The sequence below is a fragment of the Eurypyga helias genome, unplaced genomic scaffold, assembly GCF_000690775.1.
Source record: "Eurypyga helias isolate BGI_N326 unplaced genomic scaffold, ASM69077v1 scaffold6818, whole genome shotgun sequence".
NCBI classification, from domain to species: domain Eukaryota; kingdom Metazoa; phylum Chordata; class Aves; order Eurypygiformes; family Eurypygidae; genus Eurypyga; species Eurypyga helias.
The window spans coordinates 53,731-72,784 of record NW_010266197.1 but is presented as its reverse complement, the minus strand read 5'-3'; the positions used below and the strand labels follow the sequence as shown (position 1 = coordinate 72,784).

Here is a 19,054-nt window from a genome sequence, read left to right as displayed (position 1 = left end):
AAGAAAAGAGGACTTTCTGACTAATAATATCAGAATTTGTTTGGGTTCCTTAGAGCAGATGTAAGGCGATTGTAGAAAGGTCCAACACTTTATTACAGTGCAAGGCATGTGCGTCTGAAGAATGGGTTATAATTCTTAGCCTCTTCTTGGTCACTGTCCTGTGAGGTCAACCTATCATTAGAAAGACAGGCTTGTGCTGTTGGTAATGGACTGTCTCTGCTTTGACCTCATTTTGCAGTTAGCTACTCGGTTTGGTACGTAAGAGCTTTAGAAAAATAAGATTGAAGTTAGCCTTTTATTTTGTCTTCGTTACTATCCTGAATTACATTTAGTAATTTTTTTGGTTTTTAGAAATTAGAATCACTCTGCTTTTAGAAAAGCTGTTCTCACCATTGCCCACACGTCTTCTCCTTAGAGGAGCAAACTGCAGATGATACTGGAGGGCAGGAGTTGTCTTTCTGCATTGCTGGCGATGCAGGGTGGTTTGGGGAGCTGGCAGTCTCCAAGCTGGGGACTGGGGTTCTTCCCTCCATGCTCAAGCTTTTGCAGCCTGGTTGTTGACATTTAACTTCAGTATCCGGTGTAAATGGTGATTCAGGCAATTTTCTTTCACATCCCACCAGATTCTATTGCTGCTGCCAAAACAGAAGTTAGAGCTGACACAGGAGCATGGTTCCCTTATTATTATTGTTATTATTTTTCTTCTTTTTTTTTTTTTCAGTTGTTTTGGCATTCTGTGCTATTTTCTTCCTCCTGCAAGGCTTTTGCCTCTTAGATTACTTTGTTAAGTGTTTCTCTTGTCTTTTGTGGGGTTTTGTTTATTCCTTTCAATTCACAGTTCCAAATGTTTTCAGATTGAACTTGAGATCCCCTGTAAATCTACAGGTTCTTTCCTCATCAGATTATGGAGTCACATGCCTAACTTTGCAAATGGAAATACTGTGGGTCATATTTGTTTTTCAGTACTTCCTCCAAAGAGTATTTGTCTTTTCCCTGTAACATCAGTGTGTCCAAGCATGCCACCTTCTGTTTTCTACTCTCAGAACTAAACACTTGCAGAAAATACTGACAAAATATTCTGTGCTTAGGAAGCCAGTTGGGACTTGCCTCCCCATTTAACTCTTCAGGTTAAAATTAGAGTCCTCCTTATGTTTCAGAAGGTCTTTGTCTAATTCCAAACAGCCAGGTGATTTGCTTGGGAGGTAAGAATTCTGGAGGGAAAAAACCCAACAGTAACAGAATCTTAAGCCCATAAAACTGTAAATTATGTTCTTAAGAGAGATTTGAAACTGTTAAGTTGCAGTGGACTGTAAGGCATATGAGCAGTCAAAGGCAATGTTGCGTATTAAGGGCTCTATCATCTTCCAGCTTTACATTCATGAAGGATTAGTGTAACGCCTTCTCCGAGAGCAGCAGCAGCCAAATCCAGACTTATGGTAGTCAATGGAAGGTTTTTTCATTTGGGAGGAAAGTCCTGCAACATCAAATGTCTCAAACACTTCCATGTAAATTCTTCCTCTCTGTTAAGGAGGAGCAACCCGAAAAACTGGGATCCTCCAGCTTATTTTTAAAATTCCAACAATAAATAATTCGCACAGTATGAAACTGTCAGGAGAAGCACTACCACCTCTTGTCACCCTGCATTGTTTCAAATTGCCTGTTGTTCTCATTGTGCTTTAGCACAAGATTGATTATCTAATTGGCTATAAGATAATCAATTAGACATATGACCTTGTTTAATCCTTCCCCGACACAGTAAATTGCTAGGCAGTTAACAGGATTTGAGGCTTTCCAGAATCTTCATGATGTCTACACATGCATAAGGATAAGTGTATTTGTGTCTGAAATCACGAAAGAAAAAACCTTTCATGTTGCTAAATTCTTGTAAATTTTGGGTTTCCATGTGTTTCATGTTGTTCTTTTCTTTCCCATTTTAGGTATTACATAGAAATGGCTTTATGGATCCAGACATTGAGCATTTTGAGCTGTATTTGCATCACCTTATCCAAAAATGAGGAACTGAAATTTTTTCAGAGTGCTACGGAGCTAAACCATCTAACAGTGGATAATGACACTGGGATAATCTATTTGGGAGTGGTAAATGCTCTGTACCAGCTTACAGAAAACCTGGATGTAATCAGGTTTGTAAGAACAGGTCCAAAAAAGGACAACAAAAAGTGCACACCTCCCATTGATGAAAATCAGTGTAAAGAGGCCGTACTGACTGACAATTATAACAAATTACTGTTGCTGAACAAGGCGGATAAAACAATTGTGGTGTGTGGAAGCCTTTTTAAGGGAATCTGTGCCATCAGAGATCTAGAAGACATTAGCAATCAGACGTATTATGTAGACTACTGCGGAGAAAAGTCCTTTGTAGCAAGCAACGATGAGAATGTATCAACTGTGGGATTGATCACTTCCTTGAATAACGACCGAGTGCTGTTTGTTGGGAAAGGGAACGGACCAAATGATAACGGGATAATAATCAGCACTCGGCAGCTCTACGAAAGGGATGGAAAAGACATTTTTGAAATGTATACAGACTCGGCAGCTGTTAAGTCAGCTTACCACTCGTCAAGCACACAACAGTTTGTGGCAGTCTTTGAGGATAAAAATTATGTTTATTTTATTTTTAATCAGCAAGAGAAACAGCCTGTCAATAACCGCACACTGATTGCGCGTCTGTGCAAAGATGACGCCCATTATTATTCCTACTTTGAAATGGACCTGGGTTGCAAAGATGATGATGGTGCGTATGACCACTGTCATTCTGCTTACGTCACTACCCCGGGAGAGGAGTTGGCTGAGAGCATGGCTCAGCAGAGACAAGCTACGGATGCTCTCTCAGATGACAAAGTTCTTCTTGCACTCTTCAGCAAAGTAAACAAAGATAACGGCTCTCTGAAATCTGCCATGTGTGTGTTTTCCTTGCGGCACATCAATGAAAAGATGGAAAAAAACCGGAACGACTGCTACACTAAAAAGAATACCAGCTCATTTTACAAACTTTTTTCAGCAGAAAACCCGTGTGCATCACATGGACTGGTAATATCAGTATCAGTTTTAGAATCTGTGTTAGAATTAGTAGAAAGTATACAACTGCGTGGGTTTGGGTGGCTTTGAGCTAAACTATAGTGAGATCAGATGACTGACCGCTCAATAGCTGGATTCACTATTGAAATGGAATGTGGTTGGGGGGTGTTGTGGAACAGGTCAAGCCAGAAGTGGTAAGATAGTCATAATTTTGAGTCTTTTAAAAAAGATTTGATGTCTTCTGAAAGATGGATATTGGTTTCATAAATGCATTTCTTTTAAAGGGTTCCTCCTGGTATGTAAATCACTGAGTCATGCCCATGATCAGCTTCTGGATGATCACTGTAGACAATTCTGGTCGCAGCAAACATAATGTTTTTAGGTGTTATTAAGAATCTTGTTGGTGATATCTGGAGTTCAGTGTTGTTTCTTACTTGCATTTGACGTTTCAGATAACTGGAAATATGCATGTTTCTTACATTCACGTGGTGGTCGTATTTTTCGCTGGCTCAAAATAATTCCATAGTGTGATGGCCATCTTCCTTTTCTTTTTATGGCTTGTCATTACCTTGACTCCAAGTGTTTTGGTGGGAACTGTTACACCCCTCCAGATACTGTTCTTCAATTCATGAATGTGCCTCTAAGAGGCAGTTTTCAGCATTTCTGTTAACTTTAGGATGTTTTTGCCCAGAACACTCAACCCATGTCAAAGCCCTAATTCCCCAGCCCGAACAAGGTACACACTTGCATAGGCAGCTGTTTGAGCACAGCTTGAGAAGTGGTGCGCTACGGTCCAGAAGTAGGAGTGAACAGATGAGGAGACAGGGTATGGGAATACCTGATGTTGGTATTGACCCACAATCCTTCATCTCATGAAACCACAGCCCTCACACACAGTAGATTGCTAGCACTGATACGAAGCCACACTTTTTTGCTTCCAAACACCAGTGCTACTCACTGTAGTAACCCTGCAACTGAGGTGACTATCAGACGTAGCAGTCCTGAATGTGACAAGTGGAACGGCCGTGGCTTCCAGCAAAAAGGAGCTGTAGATTTCAGATCAGAAAAAGAGTCTCATTACCAAATATAGCAGGAAAGGCAAGGTGTGAATGAACGTCCTTCTGGTGGCACTCCCTGCAGCTCAGGATTAAAGCGTAGTGAAGAGGGAATGTGTTGAAGTTCATGAGACAGTTGCCAGTGAATTGCTTTTCTGTGGATAGCAGCAAGTTAAGAAACAAAACAGCATCAAAAAAACCAGTCTTCAACCCAAAATTAGTCAACTAAATCTCTATGGCATGTTCATTTTAATTAAACAAACTGGTTACTTTTTAAAGTGTGCTGCTATAATGGAATAGAAACAAAAAATTTTCTCTCCCCATGGCTCCTGGAAAGTGAAAGGATTGAAGCAGTTTGCAATTAGCAGGCTGCTTTCTGATTGCTGCCTGTTGGTTGGGGAAAAATGGCCAGACAATCCATTTCTCTCATTCTATTCTTCTGTGTCTGAGGGGTATTGTACTGTCTGGTAAGAGGGTTGCGCTTCATTCTTAGCGAGGAGTTAGTGATCTGAATGTTTAACATCGCTCTGTATTGCTATTCCTTATTAGAATGCAAGCAAAAATTTCCCCTGTGGCTCCGAGCACTTGCCGTACCTTTTGGGAAGTAAGAATGGTGTTATAGAGAAGCCGGTACTACAAAAAGAAGGGGTGAATCTCACCGCCGTCACTGTGGCTGTGGAGAATGGGCATACCGTGGCCTTTCTGGGAACGTCGAATGGTAAAATTCTTAAGGTAACGAATCAGACTTAAAAGACAAACATGTTTAAAAGGTCACAAACTGTAGTGATAGCATACTCCTACTCTGGAAGTAAATGTGATTAATAAGCTTGCATGCTAGGAGTAAATTCTCTTGGAGCTTGGTATTTTTAATTTCAAAGAAAACGCAGGTTATTTCTGATGTACCTCAGCTATCCGATACACAGGTTGAATTAGTATCGCCTGAATGACGCTTTTCCCGAAGGATTAGATACCTACTGAGAGCCCTGTATGAACAGCCTTAGGTAATCTAACAGCTGCTCTAGCCTTATGTCTGTTCCAGCCCATAGTAGCTTACGAGCAAGTTTCCATTTTATAATCATTCTGGCCATTCAGTGTGTAGAGGTGGCAATAGTGGGCCCAAGCTGGAGCTCTGCTAAGTTCTGACTGTGTGGTGTGGGGCTCAAGGGTTCACGTTTGTGGTGTTACACTACCAAGACTGTAGCACCAAGCCCCTTCTGCTTGCAGGGGAGCGATGGCCACGTGCCACTGCATAGTTTAAAATTTGAAACTGAAACTGTTGGTCACTGTAATGGGGGGACAGCAGATTTTAACACCTTCAAGAGCAAAGGCTCCATGTTGAGAATTTGAACTTCACAGCATTAAAATAAGTCAGTATTTACCAAAAATCACACAAATATTACCTGTTGTGAGCAATGAGCAATTTCTTTTCACGACTTTTATGCTTTGATTGCTGCTTTTGATGCCATATACTTCAAACTGAAATGTTTTCCCTAATGTGAATTTGTGAACTTGAGTAAACACAGATTTTCACTGGTAATATTTGGGGGGAAAAAAGCAACATTAACCACCTTTCTTTGTTCCATGAAATAGGTGTTCCTGGCATCCACTGCAGCTGAGTACAGCTCTCTTAGTATTGAACCAAACAAACCCATAAAGAAAGACCTGGTTCTTGACCAAACCCAAGAAAATCTGTATGTGATGACCACAGACAAGGTAACGTGTCTCCACTTGCGTTGTGGACCAGATCTGCTTTTGCTTTCTCTGCAACTTTACCTGAGATTTGTACATTTCTCAGTTGTTCCTGGACGTTACCCCATCCAGGGGGCTCCTGAAGGTATGAAGACCTTTCTCAAGTCCGAGCTGATGGACTCAGTTGTTGTGACTTGGACAACTGCTACATCCTTGATGCTTAGCAATTGGGAACGGGAAGCAAGTTCACTGTTAAGCTCTCTTATGGGTTCTGTGCGAAGGATGGAATGGAGATGCGTGGCACCAGCACACCGCGGGGTCAGGCAGCCCTGGTGCTCGGTGTGATGTCCGCGGGGTGTCAGCAGGTAGTCTAGCTGCCAGCAGTCCTTTTCAAGAGTACTTCAGGATGCTGGCGGCTGACACAATAGCATTTACACATCTGTAAAGCTGCCAGGAGTTTTCGTGGGTCTTGCTGTCAAAAAATAAGAAGCAGAGGAGAGAACGACAACTTTGGGAAACGTTTTTGTTTGAGCTTCTGCTACAACCGAGCAAGGGAAAGGTCGGACTTTGCTGTGAAAGGCACAGGCAGCCTGTCTTAGGTTCCCCTTCTCTGTGGCTGCAGGTGAGGCACAATGGATGTTTGTAAAGAAGGGAGGGGAAAAAAAAAAGAAGGAGGTCAGAGGAATGCCAGATTTCTCCTTCACTTCCAGCAGTAACCCTCTGCTGATGCTTCTCTTTGTGGTGGCAGGAGCTGCCATCCTCAAACGTGTGTTTCAGCAGCTCTCCAGGATGGGGTGGGTGACGGGCTGCAACCGTCCTCAGCACCGACAGTGACATGGAATGGGAAGTGGGAAATGCTCCAGCCGTGGTAACATGGGGAGAAAGAGGGGACTGTGAAAGGAGAATATTTGGGAAAAATGGTGTGGGGAGAATGTTCTCTTTCCGTTTTATAAGAAGATTAATATAATTTTTTTTTGCTGTGCGTGTGTTACATTCTAACAGGTTTTCAGGCTGGAATCCACAGGTGGAAAAAGCACCAGATAAGTGACTGATAAAGTATTTAATAATATGACAGTGTGTGAGAGAGGTTACTCCATTTTTGGGTGGTTTTTGGAGTAGCTGATACTTCTGTTCAGATTTAGAACAGAACTCCCAACTTCAGTGTTGTCCACAAAAGCCTGGTTGGCCTGGCACTCCGTTTGACAAGCGGGCACGTGTCTTAAAAGCCCTGGGGTTAAAAGGCCTTAAAAGCCACCAGGCAGTGGTGTGAGCCACTGAGCAGCGTAAGGGATGGCAGCAGCCTTGAAGGAAGACAAGTTTTCTGGTGACAGTCTACTTGAACTGGCAGAATTTAGGAAGGCCACAGACGAATTTTTCAGAGACAACTTGGGGGGAAAAAAAATCCATCTCTACAAAATGTTTAAATTTAGAAAGTGGCAAATTTCTGCCAAAGGAAGAATCTCAGTTTAATCTGTTCCAGGTAGCTCTCACAGACACTGTAGTTTCTGAATAATGCGAATAATAGTTTTCTTTTACAAAACCTCTTCTGCTTAAATATGAATAACTAAAGTTGGGAATTCTGTAATGGCTTTACATTACTGTCATCTCCAGGAGTTAATTACAGTGAGCAGTCCCACCCACTTTTAGAAGCAGATAGACAGGAGGAGAATGGAAGCCTTCGGAGCTGGGAGAAACGAAGCGACATAAGCAAAGGGAGAAGAATAAATGCTGAAACATGCGCTTCAGGGGTTAAGCACAGCTGGGCGTTGTGGGAACAGAGATACCAGAACCCTGCCCTGGGAGTTAAAGTGCCTTAGAGCTTTTTAAAATAAGGTAAACAATAAAGGGCAGGCTAGCTGTGCTGATAGGCGTGCTTAATGCTAAGCTACCTGGCAGATGCAGCCTGCCTCAGCATTTGGATTGCTCAGGCTCTGTAAGCACTTGAGCAAAGTGAAAGTGATATTGTGATGGGTGATAACGTGAAGCAGCCTTTAAAAAGAAATCATAGAGAGAAATACAGGGATGAACAATACAGAGGTTAAGAGCTGTAGTGAGAAAAAAGCTCTTGCTTTCCTGTTTCACTTCTCCTCCCCCTTCTCCTCCCAGCTTCTGCTGCTGTGTTAATAGCAGTGGGTGGCTTGGAGCAAATCCTTTCAAAAGTCAGTCCCCTCCTCCCCCCTCTGCTCCCAGAGCTCAGGCAGAGAGCAGGAGAAACCCCTTGCAGCTTCTTGGGGGAGTTGAAAAGGAGTGTACCACCCCTGCCGTGCTCATGCTACTTCATTAAAAGTGATCATCGCTGGTAGGATCCCAAATTCCCTCTGGTATATACCATACTGGGAGGAAAACAGAAGCCTGTGGCAGTCACTTACCACAATCACTAGCTTGTTTGCTTGTTTTAGCTTTTACCATTCTCTTTGATTAAGAGTGCCAATTAGAGAATCTCTAAAATTAGTTTCTCTGCATTTTGAAGCTGGCTGTAAACAGCTGCTTTCTTTCTTCTTTTTTTTTAAATCCATTAAGTTTACATAAAACTTGCAGAGACGGCAATCTCTGGGGCTTGTTTCTGCCTGCCAGAATTATGAAATAAATACTTTGTCATAAAAAAGCCATTCACTGGATATTAAATTACTCATGGGTACCAGTTAGTGAAACAGAGTGCCAGTAACTCAGTTCCAGTTAGGTAAGAATCAGTGGAAGAAGAAAGTGCTGAAAAGGTAAACCTCCATATTAATAAATGCAAGAAAACTACCCCATATTGACGTTTTCCTTAACTGAGTCAGTCTGAACTCTCCAAATGTGGAACAAGAGGCCAAATTCAGACTTTCAAAGTAGCTTTGTAATTGCCAGTTGTTCTCAGTGAGAGGATAAGGAAGAATAAAAGGAAGCTTACACCTCAGAGTTACTGTTGCTAGTCTTTTTGTACTCTCTGAAAGTAAAACGTAGTCATCAACAGGAAGATGTATGTCCCATTCTCCTCTTGCATAATTTCAGCAGTGTAACTGGAAGGGATGGTTGTGTGCTGGCTCTTTTTTATGTGCACCAAAGGCAAAATGGTTTATTCTCCGCACCAAAGGAAATGAAAACCAGAAGCCATATATTTACTGAGGAACTGAGACATGAGAACTGATGATGCTGTCTTCCCTGCTGCTTCCTATCATAATTATTTCCAGTTTCGTTCATAAATTTATTGCGCAGTGGAGGGTTATGCATGGACAAGCGCAGTAACTTGAAGTGCCCTGGTTCTCTCTCTCATGCTTGCAGACTTTCCGAGATGCCTTCTGGCCAGCAGTGCCACTGATAGTCATGTGTCCAAACAATTTTATCTCCGCGCTAGTGATATGGAGGGGGCAATATTCTGTTTAAAACATGATCTAGCCAGTACCAATTTTGCCTTTTGAAAATATCCATCCTGCAGTAGCTGTTTCTTGAATGCAGAGAGTTGTTGATGCAGTTTCTGTCCTGCGGCGCCTGCTATAATGCAGATTTCCAGAATTAACATAACTGAAAAGCTTAATTTTTGTAAGACTTGTTTGTCCTTCTGGTTTATAACAATGTTCTGTGTTACTTTGGAGAGAGATTAGAAAATATTGGAGTGAAAAAAGCACAAGTGTGTGAATTTGGACTTTGTTAAGGGGGAAATAGCCAGACTCTGGTTTTGTATGTATTTTCTTAAGATCAAGCTGATCTCTGAGGTTCAGGTATTCTGGTGCCACAGGCAACGGGTCTGTAGAACCCCATCCACAAACGTTTCCATCTCCTAGTGACTCCTTCAGATCCCTTACAATTTGCCTTACTTACGTTTCTCCAGGTGCATCAGCTGCCTGTACAGGACTGCCACAAATATTCAGACTGTGAGAAGTGTACTCAAGCGAGGGATCCGTACTGTGGCTGGTGCGTGAGAGAGGGCAGGTGAGTGCTACTGGTGTTTTCTCAGGTGCACGCAGTGGAATAGCTCAAATTTTGGCACGTGCTGTGGGTTTCGCTCAGCAGAGCAATCCTAGCTCTTGTACTTGGCTCCTGATAGTGAGTTAATTTTATGATGCAGACATTGATGCCAGTCTTTTGTACACACAGGTAAGTCCCTATTGACTTCTCCAGATTTGGTTAGTTTGGGAAAATACATGCTTTTCTGCTGGTGCTGAAAATCATTATACATCTTCTAACTGCATGTTTTATCACTCTCTATACTGTACAGCCAAATGTTCTCCCAGAAATTAAAAGAGTGCTCCCTATTTAAAATTCAGAAAACAGAGCATATATTTGAGAGGGAAAGTGTATAACAGCATAAGAGAAAAACTGTTCATGTCTGACATAAATATATAGCTCGAACACTGGTTTTGTATAAATGTAATCTATCAAGATATGTAGCTACACTGAACCCTCACCTAACTGTGGGAGAGCAGAAAGTGGCATTTGGCAGACTATCTGCAGAGGTTAACTGAATTAATATTCAAACACATATAAACTAGGACAGCAGTGAACAGCTCTGGAATGTCTCTGCGCTCTGCGTTGATTGGAGTGGCGAGAGGGAAGAGTGGTCCTGCAGCTCTCTTTTTGACTACTAAGTTAATTAACCCCTTGGCATGAGCGGTTGGGAATTCATGATTCTAAGTACTTGCTGTTGGAACAAAGGGGCTATTTAATTATAGTATGCAGATGAATTCAGGCTTCTAGCTTCCTTTCTGAAAATGTGAACTATCACATTAAGTTACCTATCAGCTTGATGTGTAGCGTAATACAGAGTGCTGCAGAGAAACTTATGAGGTGCATGCAGGTTTCTGTAATGCACTGTAACTCTTCCAGCCTGGGCTTCAGTTGCTGTGGGTAAAACCTGGGAATTTGGAATATACACCTCGAACTCCTCCTGGGCTGCTGGGAGTTGAAGCCCATGTCATATATCATACAAAAGGCATTTCCCTTCAGGTTTCTGATATGATCTCAATATCTCAAAATATGAATGGTCTCTGACAACAGGCGAATGTGAATTTTTGAATTTTCTAGGATTTATTTATAATAGGGAGAAAAAAGTGTTTGGTTTCTAGTATTTTTCTCATCTGAAGGTAGTTCTGGCTTATGATCAAATGCAGCACTTCATAGTGTGTTTAGGGATATGTTATTGAATGTAGACTCTGTACGTAAATGATACAGTTAAGGGTAAGGTTGACAGAACTGTGCAGCAACTGAGCTGTGCTAAAGCCCCTGATGTGTTAATAGTCTTCTGCTACAGCAGCCAGAGATCCTACAGCATTTTCTCCTAAACTTTGCACAGAATGGGTAGAATACGCATGAGGCTCCCCACACCCACTTCAACAAGCCTCTGTAGCCACATGTGCAGCTTCTGCACTGCAGCATCTCTTCTTTCTGCCCTTCCTGTACTTGAGCTGGGAGAATCTCCTGGTATTTTCAGAGAGGCTGTACAAGCACCATTGTCTTTCCATGATGGTGACAGTGCCCTGGCAGAGAGAAGGTCTTACATAGTGGCAGGGGTTAATGACAACACTCACTGCAGGTGTAACATTTCTGGTGCTAGAGTTTCACAGGAGCTCTTCACCAGCCTGTGTGCCCCCAGCAATGCTTCTCGATTGCATTTTACTCTCAGGAGTGGGGTGTCTTATTACTGGGAACACATAGGTGTCTGCCGCCTGACCTGCAGGAAAAACAGGCTGTGCCCACTCACTCAGGGCTTTGTTATATATTACAATGAAGACTATCAGCCTGGTTTCAGATGAGCAGGCAGCGGCTGCACTGCCTGATGGCTCCTGTGCTAAATATTGCTGCCTCTGTATGGATTTGGGTTGTCTAACCCAAGGTGGTGTCTGAAATAATATAGGCATGTTTCCCTGCTTGCTTTTGACATCTTGAATCATCAATACTTATTCAACCACTTATTCTCTTAAAAATTGCATTTAAGTGTTTTAAAAAATTCTCTTAATAATAGCAACCTGAATAGTCAATATTAAAGCAAATTCCCAGTCACCTTGTGTTGTAATTTCAGGCTCTAATCCTGAAATTGTTGTGTAGTTCAAAGAAAGCAGAGGCCAGCTATAATATTGCTTTGCTTTGGGTTTTGTTCCTGTTTTGTCAGGTGCACAAAGAAGGCAGACTGCGGAACAGCCGATAAGGAGAACCACTGGCTGTGGAGTCCGAGTGGCACATGCATGACTATCATTAGTGCAGACCCTCTAAATATGAGTCGCAGAGCCCCTGCTAAGGTATGACAAGAAAATGCTTTTCCTGCGTGTTCTTAAAGCACATTGATGTGACTACCAGAAAGATGAGTATCTGCATTTCTTTATGGACAGTGGAGACGAGGAATATGATAGTGTTTGGGTTATCTCAGTCTCTGGCGTTTCTCACAGTGCTGTTTCTGGCCTGCTGGTTTTGCATGTTGCAGTTCATGTTTTATTCTAATCAATGCTCTTTTTGACCTTCTCTGTAAACCGAAATGATGCACAAGTAGGGATGATAAAGCACTTGCATTTATCTGAATATTATGAAGGTGTTGCACAACGTTGTATAACCCATAAAAAGTGGTTGATAGGGGAGACTTCATGCTGCCCTTTCAGCGTACTACAGCATAAACTTAAGTAAGCAGCGAAGCCATAAGCTGTTGCTTTTAAAATCAGCAGTGGATTTGCCTACACAGCAAAGTGTGTCTGGGTACATGGAGAAGGTAAATTCAGCATGCAAAATGACTCTCTGGCAACAAAACCGAGTGTTCAGAGTGTGACCAGGGTGGCATATCTTGCTCCAACTCCAAATGGAGCATGCCAGCGCAGACTGAGGGCTTCCTGGGGGCGCTCAGCAAGTAAAACCAGTAAAATGGCTTTTTAATCCCTATTAATCAGAAAGAGACTTTCATTCAAGTCACTTTAATACCATTCCTAAATGATGTAAACAGCATTGTGTTAAGGCCATTAGTATGTTGAATAAAAATGTCAGTAGAGTGTAACTAGTCTACTTAAAATCCACACTTTCTCTTAGTTCAGATCTTGTCAACTTGTGCTGACAAGTCTCATATCAGCATCTGAACCAAAATACCTAAAATCCAAAACCAAACCAAACCCAACTTCACATGAGTGTTTACATATACTCCCTGGAAGATCACTAATGCCACTGTCTCATCATGATTCCTTTACTCACCAAAAAAAAGCACATAACGTAGTGGACCAGTTTCAGTGAGAAAGGGATGATTGTCATTTCTCCTGGCAATACAAAATGGAAAAAGTGAAACTGTATAATTAACACACCTGAAGCATTAAATCAAGGAAAGCATCCAAAATTTCATTTCAATTTTTTCCTCTTTCCTTGCTAAGTTTTCCCATTTTATTTTGCTTTTCGTTTCTCACATGTACTCTGTATTGGTAATTTCCTTGAGGAGGTTAAGATCTCACCATCTCTCAAAATTTCTTTTTTAGCAGTAATGATAGATCTCAGTGGGTTTCTTGCATGTACATTGAGTCTTGAGGAAGCCACTTTTCTGTGCAGCCCTTTCAAACTCCAGCTTTTCCAGCCCATCCAGCCTTGGTTTCATTTTTCACTAGTAACACCTAAGGTTCATGTAACTTTAATTAAGTTTGTCAGGATTTAAGTGTTAACTACTCTGTTTACTGTTGCTAAACTGGATGCTGAGGACAAGAATAAAAGGCTTTGGGTGTGTCTGTACGGACATTTTTGTTGTGACCTAATGCATTGACAGGACAAGAGGTTTTGTACCGGTGTAAACATAGATGCAGCCTGGAATAATTGGTAGAGGTATAAGAAAAAAAGGGTTAGCAGATGGGAAGAAATAAAAATTGAAAAGGAGAACTGTCTTCTGTGATACTAGTCAAAATATCACCACTGGCAAAAAGAAAGAGCAGTTGAAATTCTCTGGCCAGAAATCTTACTGGGCCTTGGTTTGTTGCTTTCAAGTTATTTTACCCTTTGTAAATTTTGTTTCTAGGTGGAACTGACTGTAAGTCCGTTGCCAGCTTTGGCTGAGAGTGACAAGGTTTTGTGCACATTTGGTGAAACAACCCATTATGCTCAGTTAAAAGAAGGGGTTATTATCTGTGATCCGCCTGATATAATTCCTCCAACACCGAAAGGTCAAGGTAAAGAAATATTGCTACCCTCCGTGTATAATAAGCAGAAAGCACATAGCCTACTGCTTCTAATGTGCTTCTAATGCTCTTACATGAGCCACATAAAAGGTTTTTTTCCTCTTCCAGCCTGTTACCCCAGTCTATGGATAAACCTTGTCCCTTCAAACATTAAAAATTTAAAAAAAAAAAGTTTGCTCAAACTTTTTCCATTGTTGTATTTACAAGCTGTAGCTTTCTCAGTGTTTCTACCAGGAACCTGAAACAGGAGCTTGACAGAGGCGTAGACATGGATCCAGAGAGCTGCTATTCTGTGTCCCAAACAAACAAAACCCAACTCCTTCAATCTTAGCCTAGTGACTCTGAGTTGTGGGGCCAGAAAAGCCATGTATACTCTTCAGATGTGAAATTTTTCATCGCTGATATCTTAGTTTTCCTCTAGTCAGCTGTAGTTCAAGGGCTGTCCTTTTTTTCACATAAAGCCTTCTGTCTCTTCTGCTGTGAGCCCTCCAGTTTCTACAGTAGTTAAGTTCAGTAGAAAAATATGTGGTCATATAATTAAAGCTGTATCATTGTTCTGAACTGCTGATTATATGCTTACGGTCTGTTGCCAACCATAACTCTTGGTATATTTCCTAGATAGTGCTTTATTCATGCTGTTTAAGTTCATACATCTTGATGCATAAACACATGGAATAAAACTGGCTACACAACACTGCTTATTATGTATCAAGTTTAAAAAAAAAAAAAACAACAAAGAAAAAAAAAGAAGCAGGTGCTCTGGCATCTTGCAGAGGTACCCTTGAAGATAAGGTTTTTATACGTATCATAACAGCCATGAACTGCCAGAGCAGTGCTTGGAACCACTTTTTAAGATAAGTTTCAATTCTCTTAAGGCTGAAACAGGTCAAAACCCAATTTTAGTTGCAGGAAGGGTAATGATGTTAAAATCTTAATTTTAAGTTTTAAACTAGCTGAGGTGTGTGTCACGGTATCAGATTATGCTGAGTGTTAAAGCAGCATTCTGTTATTTAGGGCCAATTCACATTCCCTAAATATTTTGTAAAGCAGGACATAAAGCAACTGGGTTGATAAACATGACATCTTGATGTCTTCCAGCATAAAATGTGAGACTAGAAGCCTGTCAGGGATGGCATTATTATGACCAAGTCACCTAGAAATAATATGCCTCTCCGAGTTGGTTGCACAGGGATCCATCCGAAGGGATGTGCAAAATTAATATAAAGGTGCTCAGATGCTTGGCAGAGACTTTGGCTGAAGGCAGACAGTTATGAACACAGGCAGTGGTTCCTGGTGGCATGTGACCAAAGTCCAGAGCCATCCAATTGCTGTTAAGAAACCCTACTGAGTCTGGAAAATTCTGGGTTAATTTAATTGTGGCTGGTTCCAAAGGGAATAGGACATTTTTAGAGAGAAGGGATGCTTTTTCACGGTCCTGTTGTTAGGAAATCCCCTGGCATTCCTACCAGGCTGTAATATTCAAAGGGACCCAGGGCAGCCAAAGGTGACTTCAGCCAAGCAGCTTCTTCCAAGAACCTGTTCAAGGAAAGCAGAGTTTGAAATTTCCCAATAGCTTGTGAAATAGGTTGTCACAAGGGCTTAATGATTACTGCAGAAGGTATTTCAAACAGCTTCGCTGAGGAAAGCACCAGTTTCTGAAGATAAATTTTCCACTCTTAGTTCAGTAATGACCCAGACGAGAAGTACTTTTGTGGAGAAATCACGTACGGCAAACTGAAGATCACAAGTGCCTGTGGTAACGTAGCACGGCAGGCACTGCTGGGCATTAACCACAAAGATGACTTGCTTTAATTCACATGACGATGACAGTTTTAATCCACAAATGAAACAAGTAATTTTACATGCAGACATATTCGTATTTAAGAAAATGTTTTATTTAAAATGACTGTTGTGCCAGTTTTCATCTATGTTCAATTATCTCCTTACTCAGTTTTCCTTATTCTTCTAGACTCTTTAAAATTCTAGCATGACGATAGCACTGCTGAGAAACACTTCCATGAAAGAAAGCTATTCTGTAATTTTACTTCTTCCCTTCATCCCATCTCTGCTTTTCTTCTGACAACCGTGTGCTGAAAAATTTGTAAAGCTTAAAAAGACAAAACAAAGCTTATAGAACTAAAGTAGAACAGGTCATGAGATCCAGAGTGTCAACAGCATAGTTACATATTTGCTTAAGTCCTGTAAAATAATAAAAGTATTATCGTTGCATCATTCAGCTCAAGAGCTGAAGAATTCACCAGCCACTTTGATAATTTCTTTTCTTTTGCGTTAGATCATGTTTCAGTTCCACTTCAGTTAACCTTTGGAGAGAACAAGATATTCTTTGCATCACATACTTACCCTTTTTATGACTGTGAAGAAGCAATGAATCTTTTTGAAAATCAGCCGTAAGTATTTTGGCTCCTTAATTTGGGTGTTTGGATCCTGTAACATGGTGTTTCAGGTAACTGACAGCTGAGTTACTCAATCATTTCATAATAAAGCCATTGGCACTCTCAGTATTTGCCAGTGTCCAAATCCTTTTTCTTATATTTTAATGGAGTTTAAAAATGGTTGAAGGGGCACCAGGTGAGCCAGTAACATTCCCATTCCGTGTGGTTTATATTCATGATACACATAATTAAAGGCCAGTTCATTGGGTTGCCATTTCTGTAGCTGCTTATGTATCTGCATGTGAGCTTGGTGGACGTCCGCTTACCTACTCGTTCCCTCAAAGGATAGGTTGGTGCTTTGGGTTGCAGTGCCTTCAAATAGGACAGTCAAAGCTGATTGCCCCCATCATGTGTCCTGCTGGAGATGTTGCTGCCCCAGGGCAGGGCCAGCCAACCCAAACCCCACTTTGCTCCATCTTCTGTATGACGGTTGAGCAAGATCATTTCCAGTCCTCTCAGACTTGATCTCGAAGTTTGTGCAAGATGCTGTAGTTTTCTCATCCTTGTTCAAATATTTAAGGGAGAAAATAGCTTTCTGGGGTTCTTGAACTGTTCTTACTCTGAAGTTTTCAGCTTAATATAGTAAGGACACTGTAACAGATTGATCTACCCTCCAAGACTAAAGATGGAACTTCATTTACTTTTTTTGTCAGTGGGGGAAAAGCCTGACAGTTTGTCCTGACTATCATGTTATATTTGTAGATGCTATTCCTGTGCAAGCAATAGATGGAATTGCCAGTGGGACTGGAAGAGACATATCTGTGAAGAGTCCTCTTCAGTACAGGATGTGATTAAACAAAATATGGTAATGTTTAAAAATAAGATTATTAGGTTTTTATTAGAACATTTCAATGTTTTCTTTGCTTTTTCTCTCGTATCAGTTGACTGAATTAGGGATTTTAAAGTGATTCTAAAGTTAACTCCAGAAGTGTAAGATTATTTTTTTTTTTTAGTGACAGTGCGGGGGTGGGAATTTAAGGGTGTGATTGAGGAGGGGCAGTGAGACTGAATAACTCCTGAAAGGATATTTTTGTTCCTTTTACTATTTTGCTTCAATGAGGGGAACAAGATTTCAAGGCTCGGAAAGATAATCACCCACAGCTTTGACATATGCTGCAGTCATTTTTAGCATGTCTAATTTGAAAGGGTGTAATCAAATCTGTCACTGTATTTTAAGCATGAAGTTCTTCAGAACAATCATTCCATTGTCCAAAGGCCACTGAAGCTTGTTGTGATAAGACTTTTTATTTGGAATAACGTATAAAATGTTTCTCTCTCCAGGAAGAAGAATGCCCGCAGTTTCTAAACCCTAACCCTCCGATAATACCTATGGAGTACCGAACAACAGTGTATTTTGAGGGAAGACATCTAGCTTATTACCGGGTAAGCAGATTAATTCAAAGCTAGTTGTCATGTGAATTCCACTTAAACTGCTGCCACACCCCTACAGTGAAGCATTAGTTTGTGTTCCTTGGAGATCCTGCTCGTAATTGCTTTTAAAGAAGGAAAAGTGCTACATGATTGAGTTGGATATAATACTGGATACTGTGGTAGAGTCATCACCAAGACAGAATCAGAGCTGGACAAAACATTTTAACTACTAAAAGGTGTGGGAGGGTGTTAAAGATTGTGATTTGGACCTACTGAAACACTTCACAATTATTTTTCATCTAATGAAATATGGGGAGATTTAGGAATTGTGAATGTTTCATATGCTTTTCATAATCAAATACGCCGCTTTTTGCTGTTGTTGCTCTAGAATGACATCACTCTGTGCTTAATTCGGTTTTCACTATTCTAACAAAAAAATGCATTCAGAAATTATATGTTGCATAGTTTGGATAAAACAATCTTTTGCCCTTTTTTTTGGTGTGTGTGTGACCATCAAACCAGAAGATCAGGTGTTTTTCCAACTGTAGCAAAGGCTTCTTTTTCTCAGTACTTGCTTCCAGAAAGTAAATTACAAAGCCTTTAAGAAGCCAGAGTTTGACTCCAAGCTTTTAATTGTTTTATAACGTAGACAGTGCATAAAATGTTATTGTTAGTTTGATAAAGACAAAGCTTTAAACCCCACTTCTTCAGCTCAAGTATTGTTCTTAGTTTCTATTGTTTGTTTCTGTGTTGTCTTTGTGCAAACACAAATTGATGATAGATGCACTAGAGATTGCATCGATTGCTTTAACTACCAGCCATCTATCAAGGGAAAGAAGGCTCTTGTTTTATGAGGGTTTTTTTTTTTTTCCTTTTGTCAAATTGAAGTACTGTATAGCTTACAAAGTCCTTCTATCACCTCTGCTACACCAGCCAAGGGATGGAAAAGGGTGAACAGGTCTGGAGAGCAACAACAATATAAGAAGGGTGTTCAGAGAAGGGTAAAAGCAACCTGTAAACTATACTATCACATCAAGACCATGCTGTGTATGACTCCACTATACATATATCAAAACAATGCTATATAAAACTGTGTTCAGAAATAAACACTTTTGCTTGAAGATCTTAAAATATGTGTAAACTAAGAAAAAATATTTGATTAATTTGATCTGGTGTCCGAGATACCAGGACTGGGCCCTAGTAGGATGTCTGGCTGTGTGCAAGATGTGGCACACAACACTTGACTTAAAGGCCACATCTCTCTCTGCTTAAAAGGGAGAAGTATTCCAGAGAATTTACTCACATTTCTTTTGTTTAGCATAGTGAAGAGCTGCTTTTCTGTACA

The 19,054-nt window shown here is 40.9% G+C and overlaps 1 protein-coding gene across 1 annotated transcript in view; it reads left to right on the top strand.

The window, feature by feature from the left end:
* Window positions 1-1,950: 1,950 nt before the first annotated feature.
* The window catches only part of PLXNB2 (plexin B2), a gene marked incomplete at its 3' end in the record, with an annotated part of 70,277 nt that continues 53,173 nt past the window's right edge, over window positions 1,951-19,054 (top strand). Inside the window, exons 1-9 of the mRNA XM_010156981.1 lie at window positions 1,951-3,048; window positions 4,641-4,823; window positions 5,682-5,804; window positions 9,589-9,689; window positions 11,866-11,992; window positions 13,726-13,876; window positions 16,179-16,293; window positions 17,041-17,143; window positions 17,620-17,721. Coding sequence (XP_010155283.1) covers window positions 1,951-3,048; window positions 4,641-4,823; window positions 5,682-5,804; window positions 9,589-9,689; window positions 11,866-11,992; window positions 13,726-13,876; window positions 16,179-16,293; window positions 17,041-17,143; window positions 17,620-17,721 — 2,103 coding nt within the window. The remainder of the gene's footprint in view (window positions 3,049-4,640; window positions 4,824-5,681; window positions 5,805-9,588; window positions 9,690-11,865; window positions 11,993-13,725; window positions 13,877-16,178; window positions 16,294-17,040; window positions 17,144-17,619; window positions 17,722-19,054) is intronic.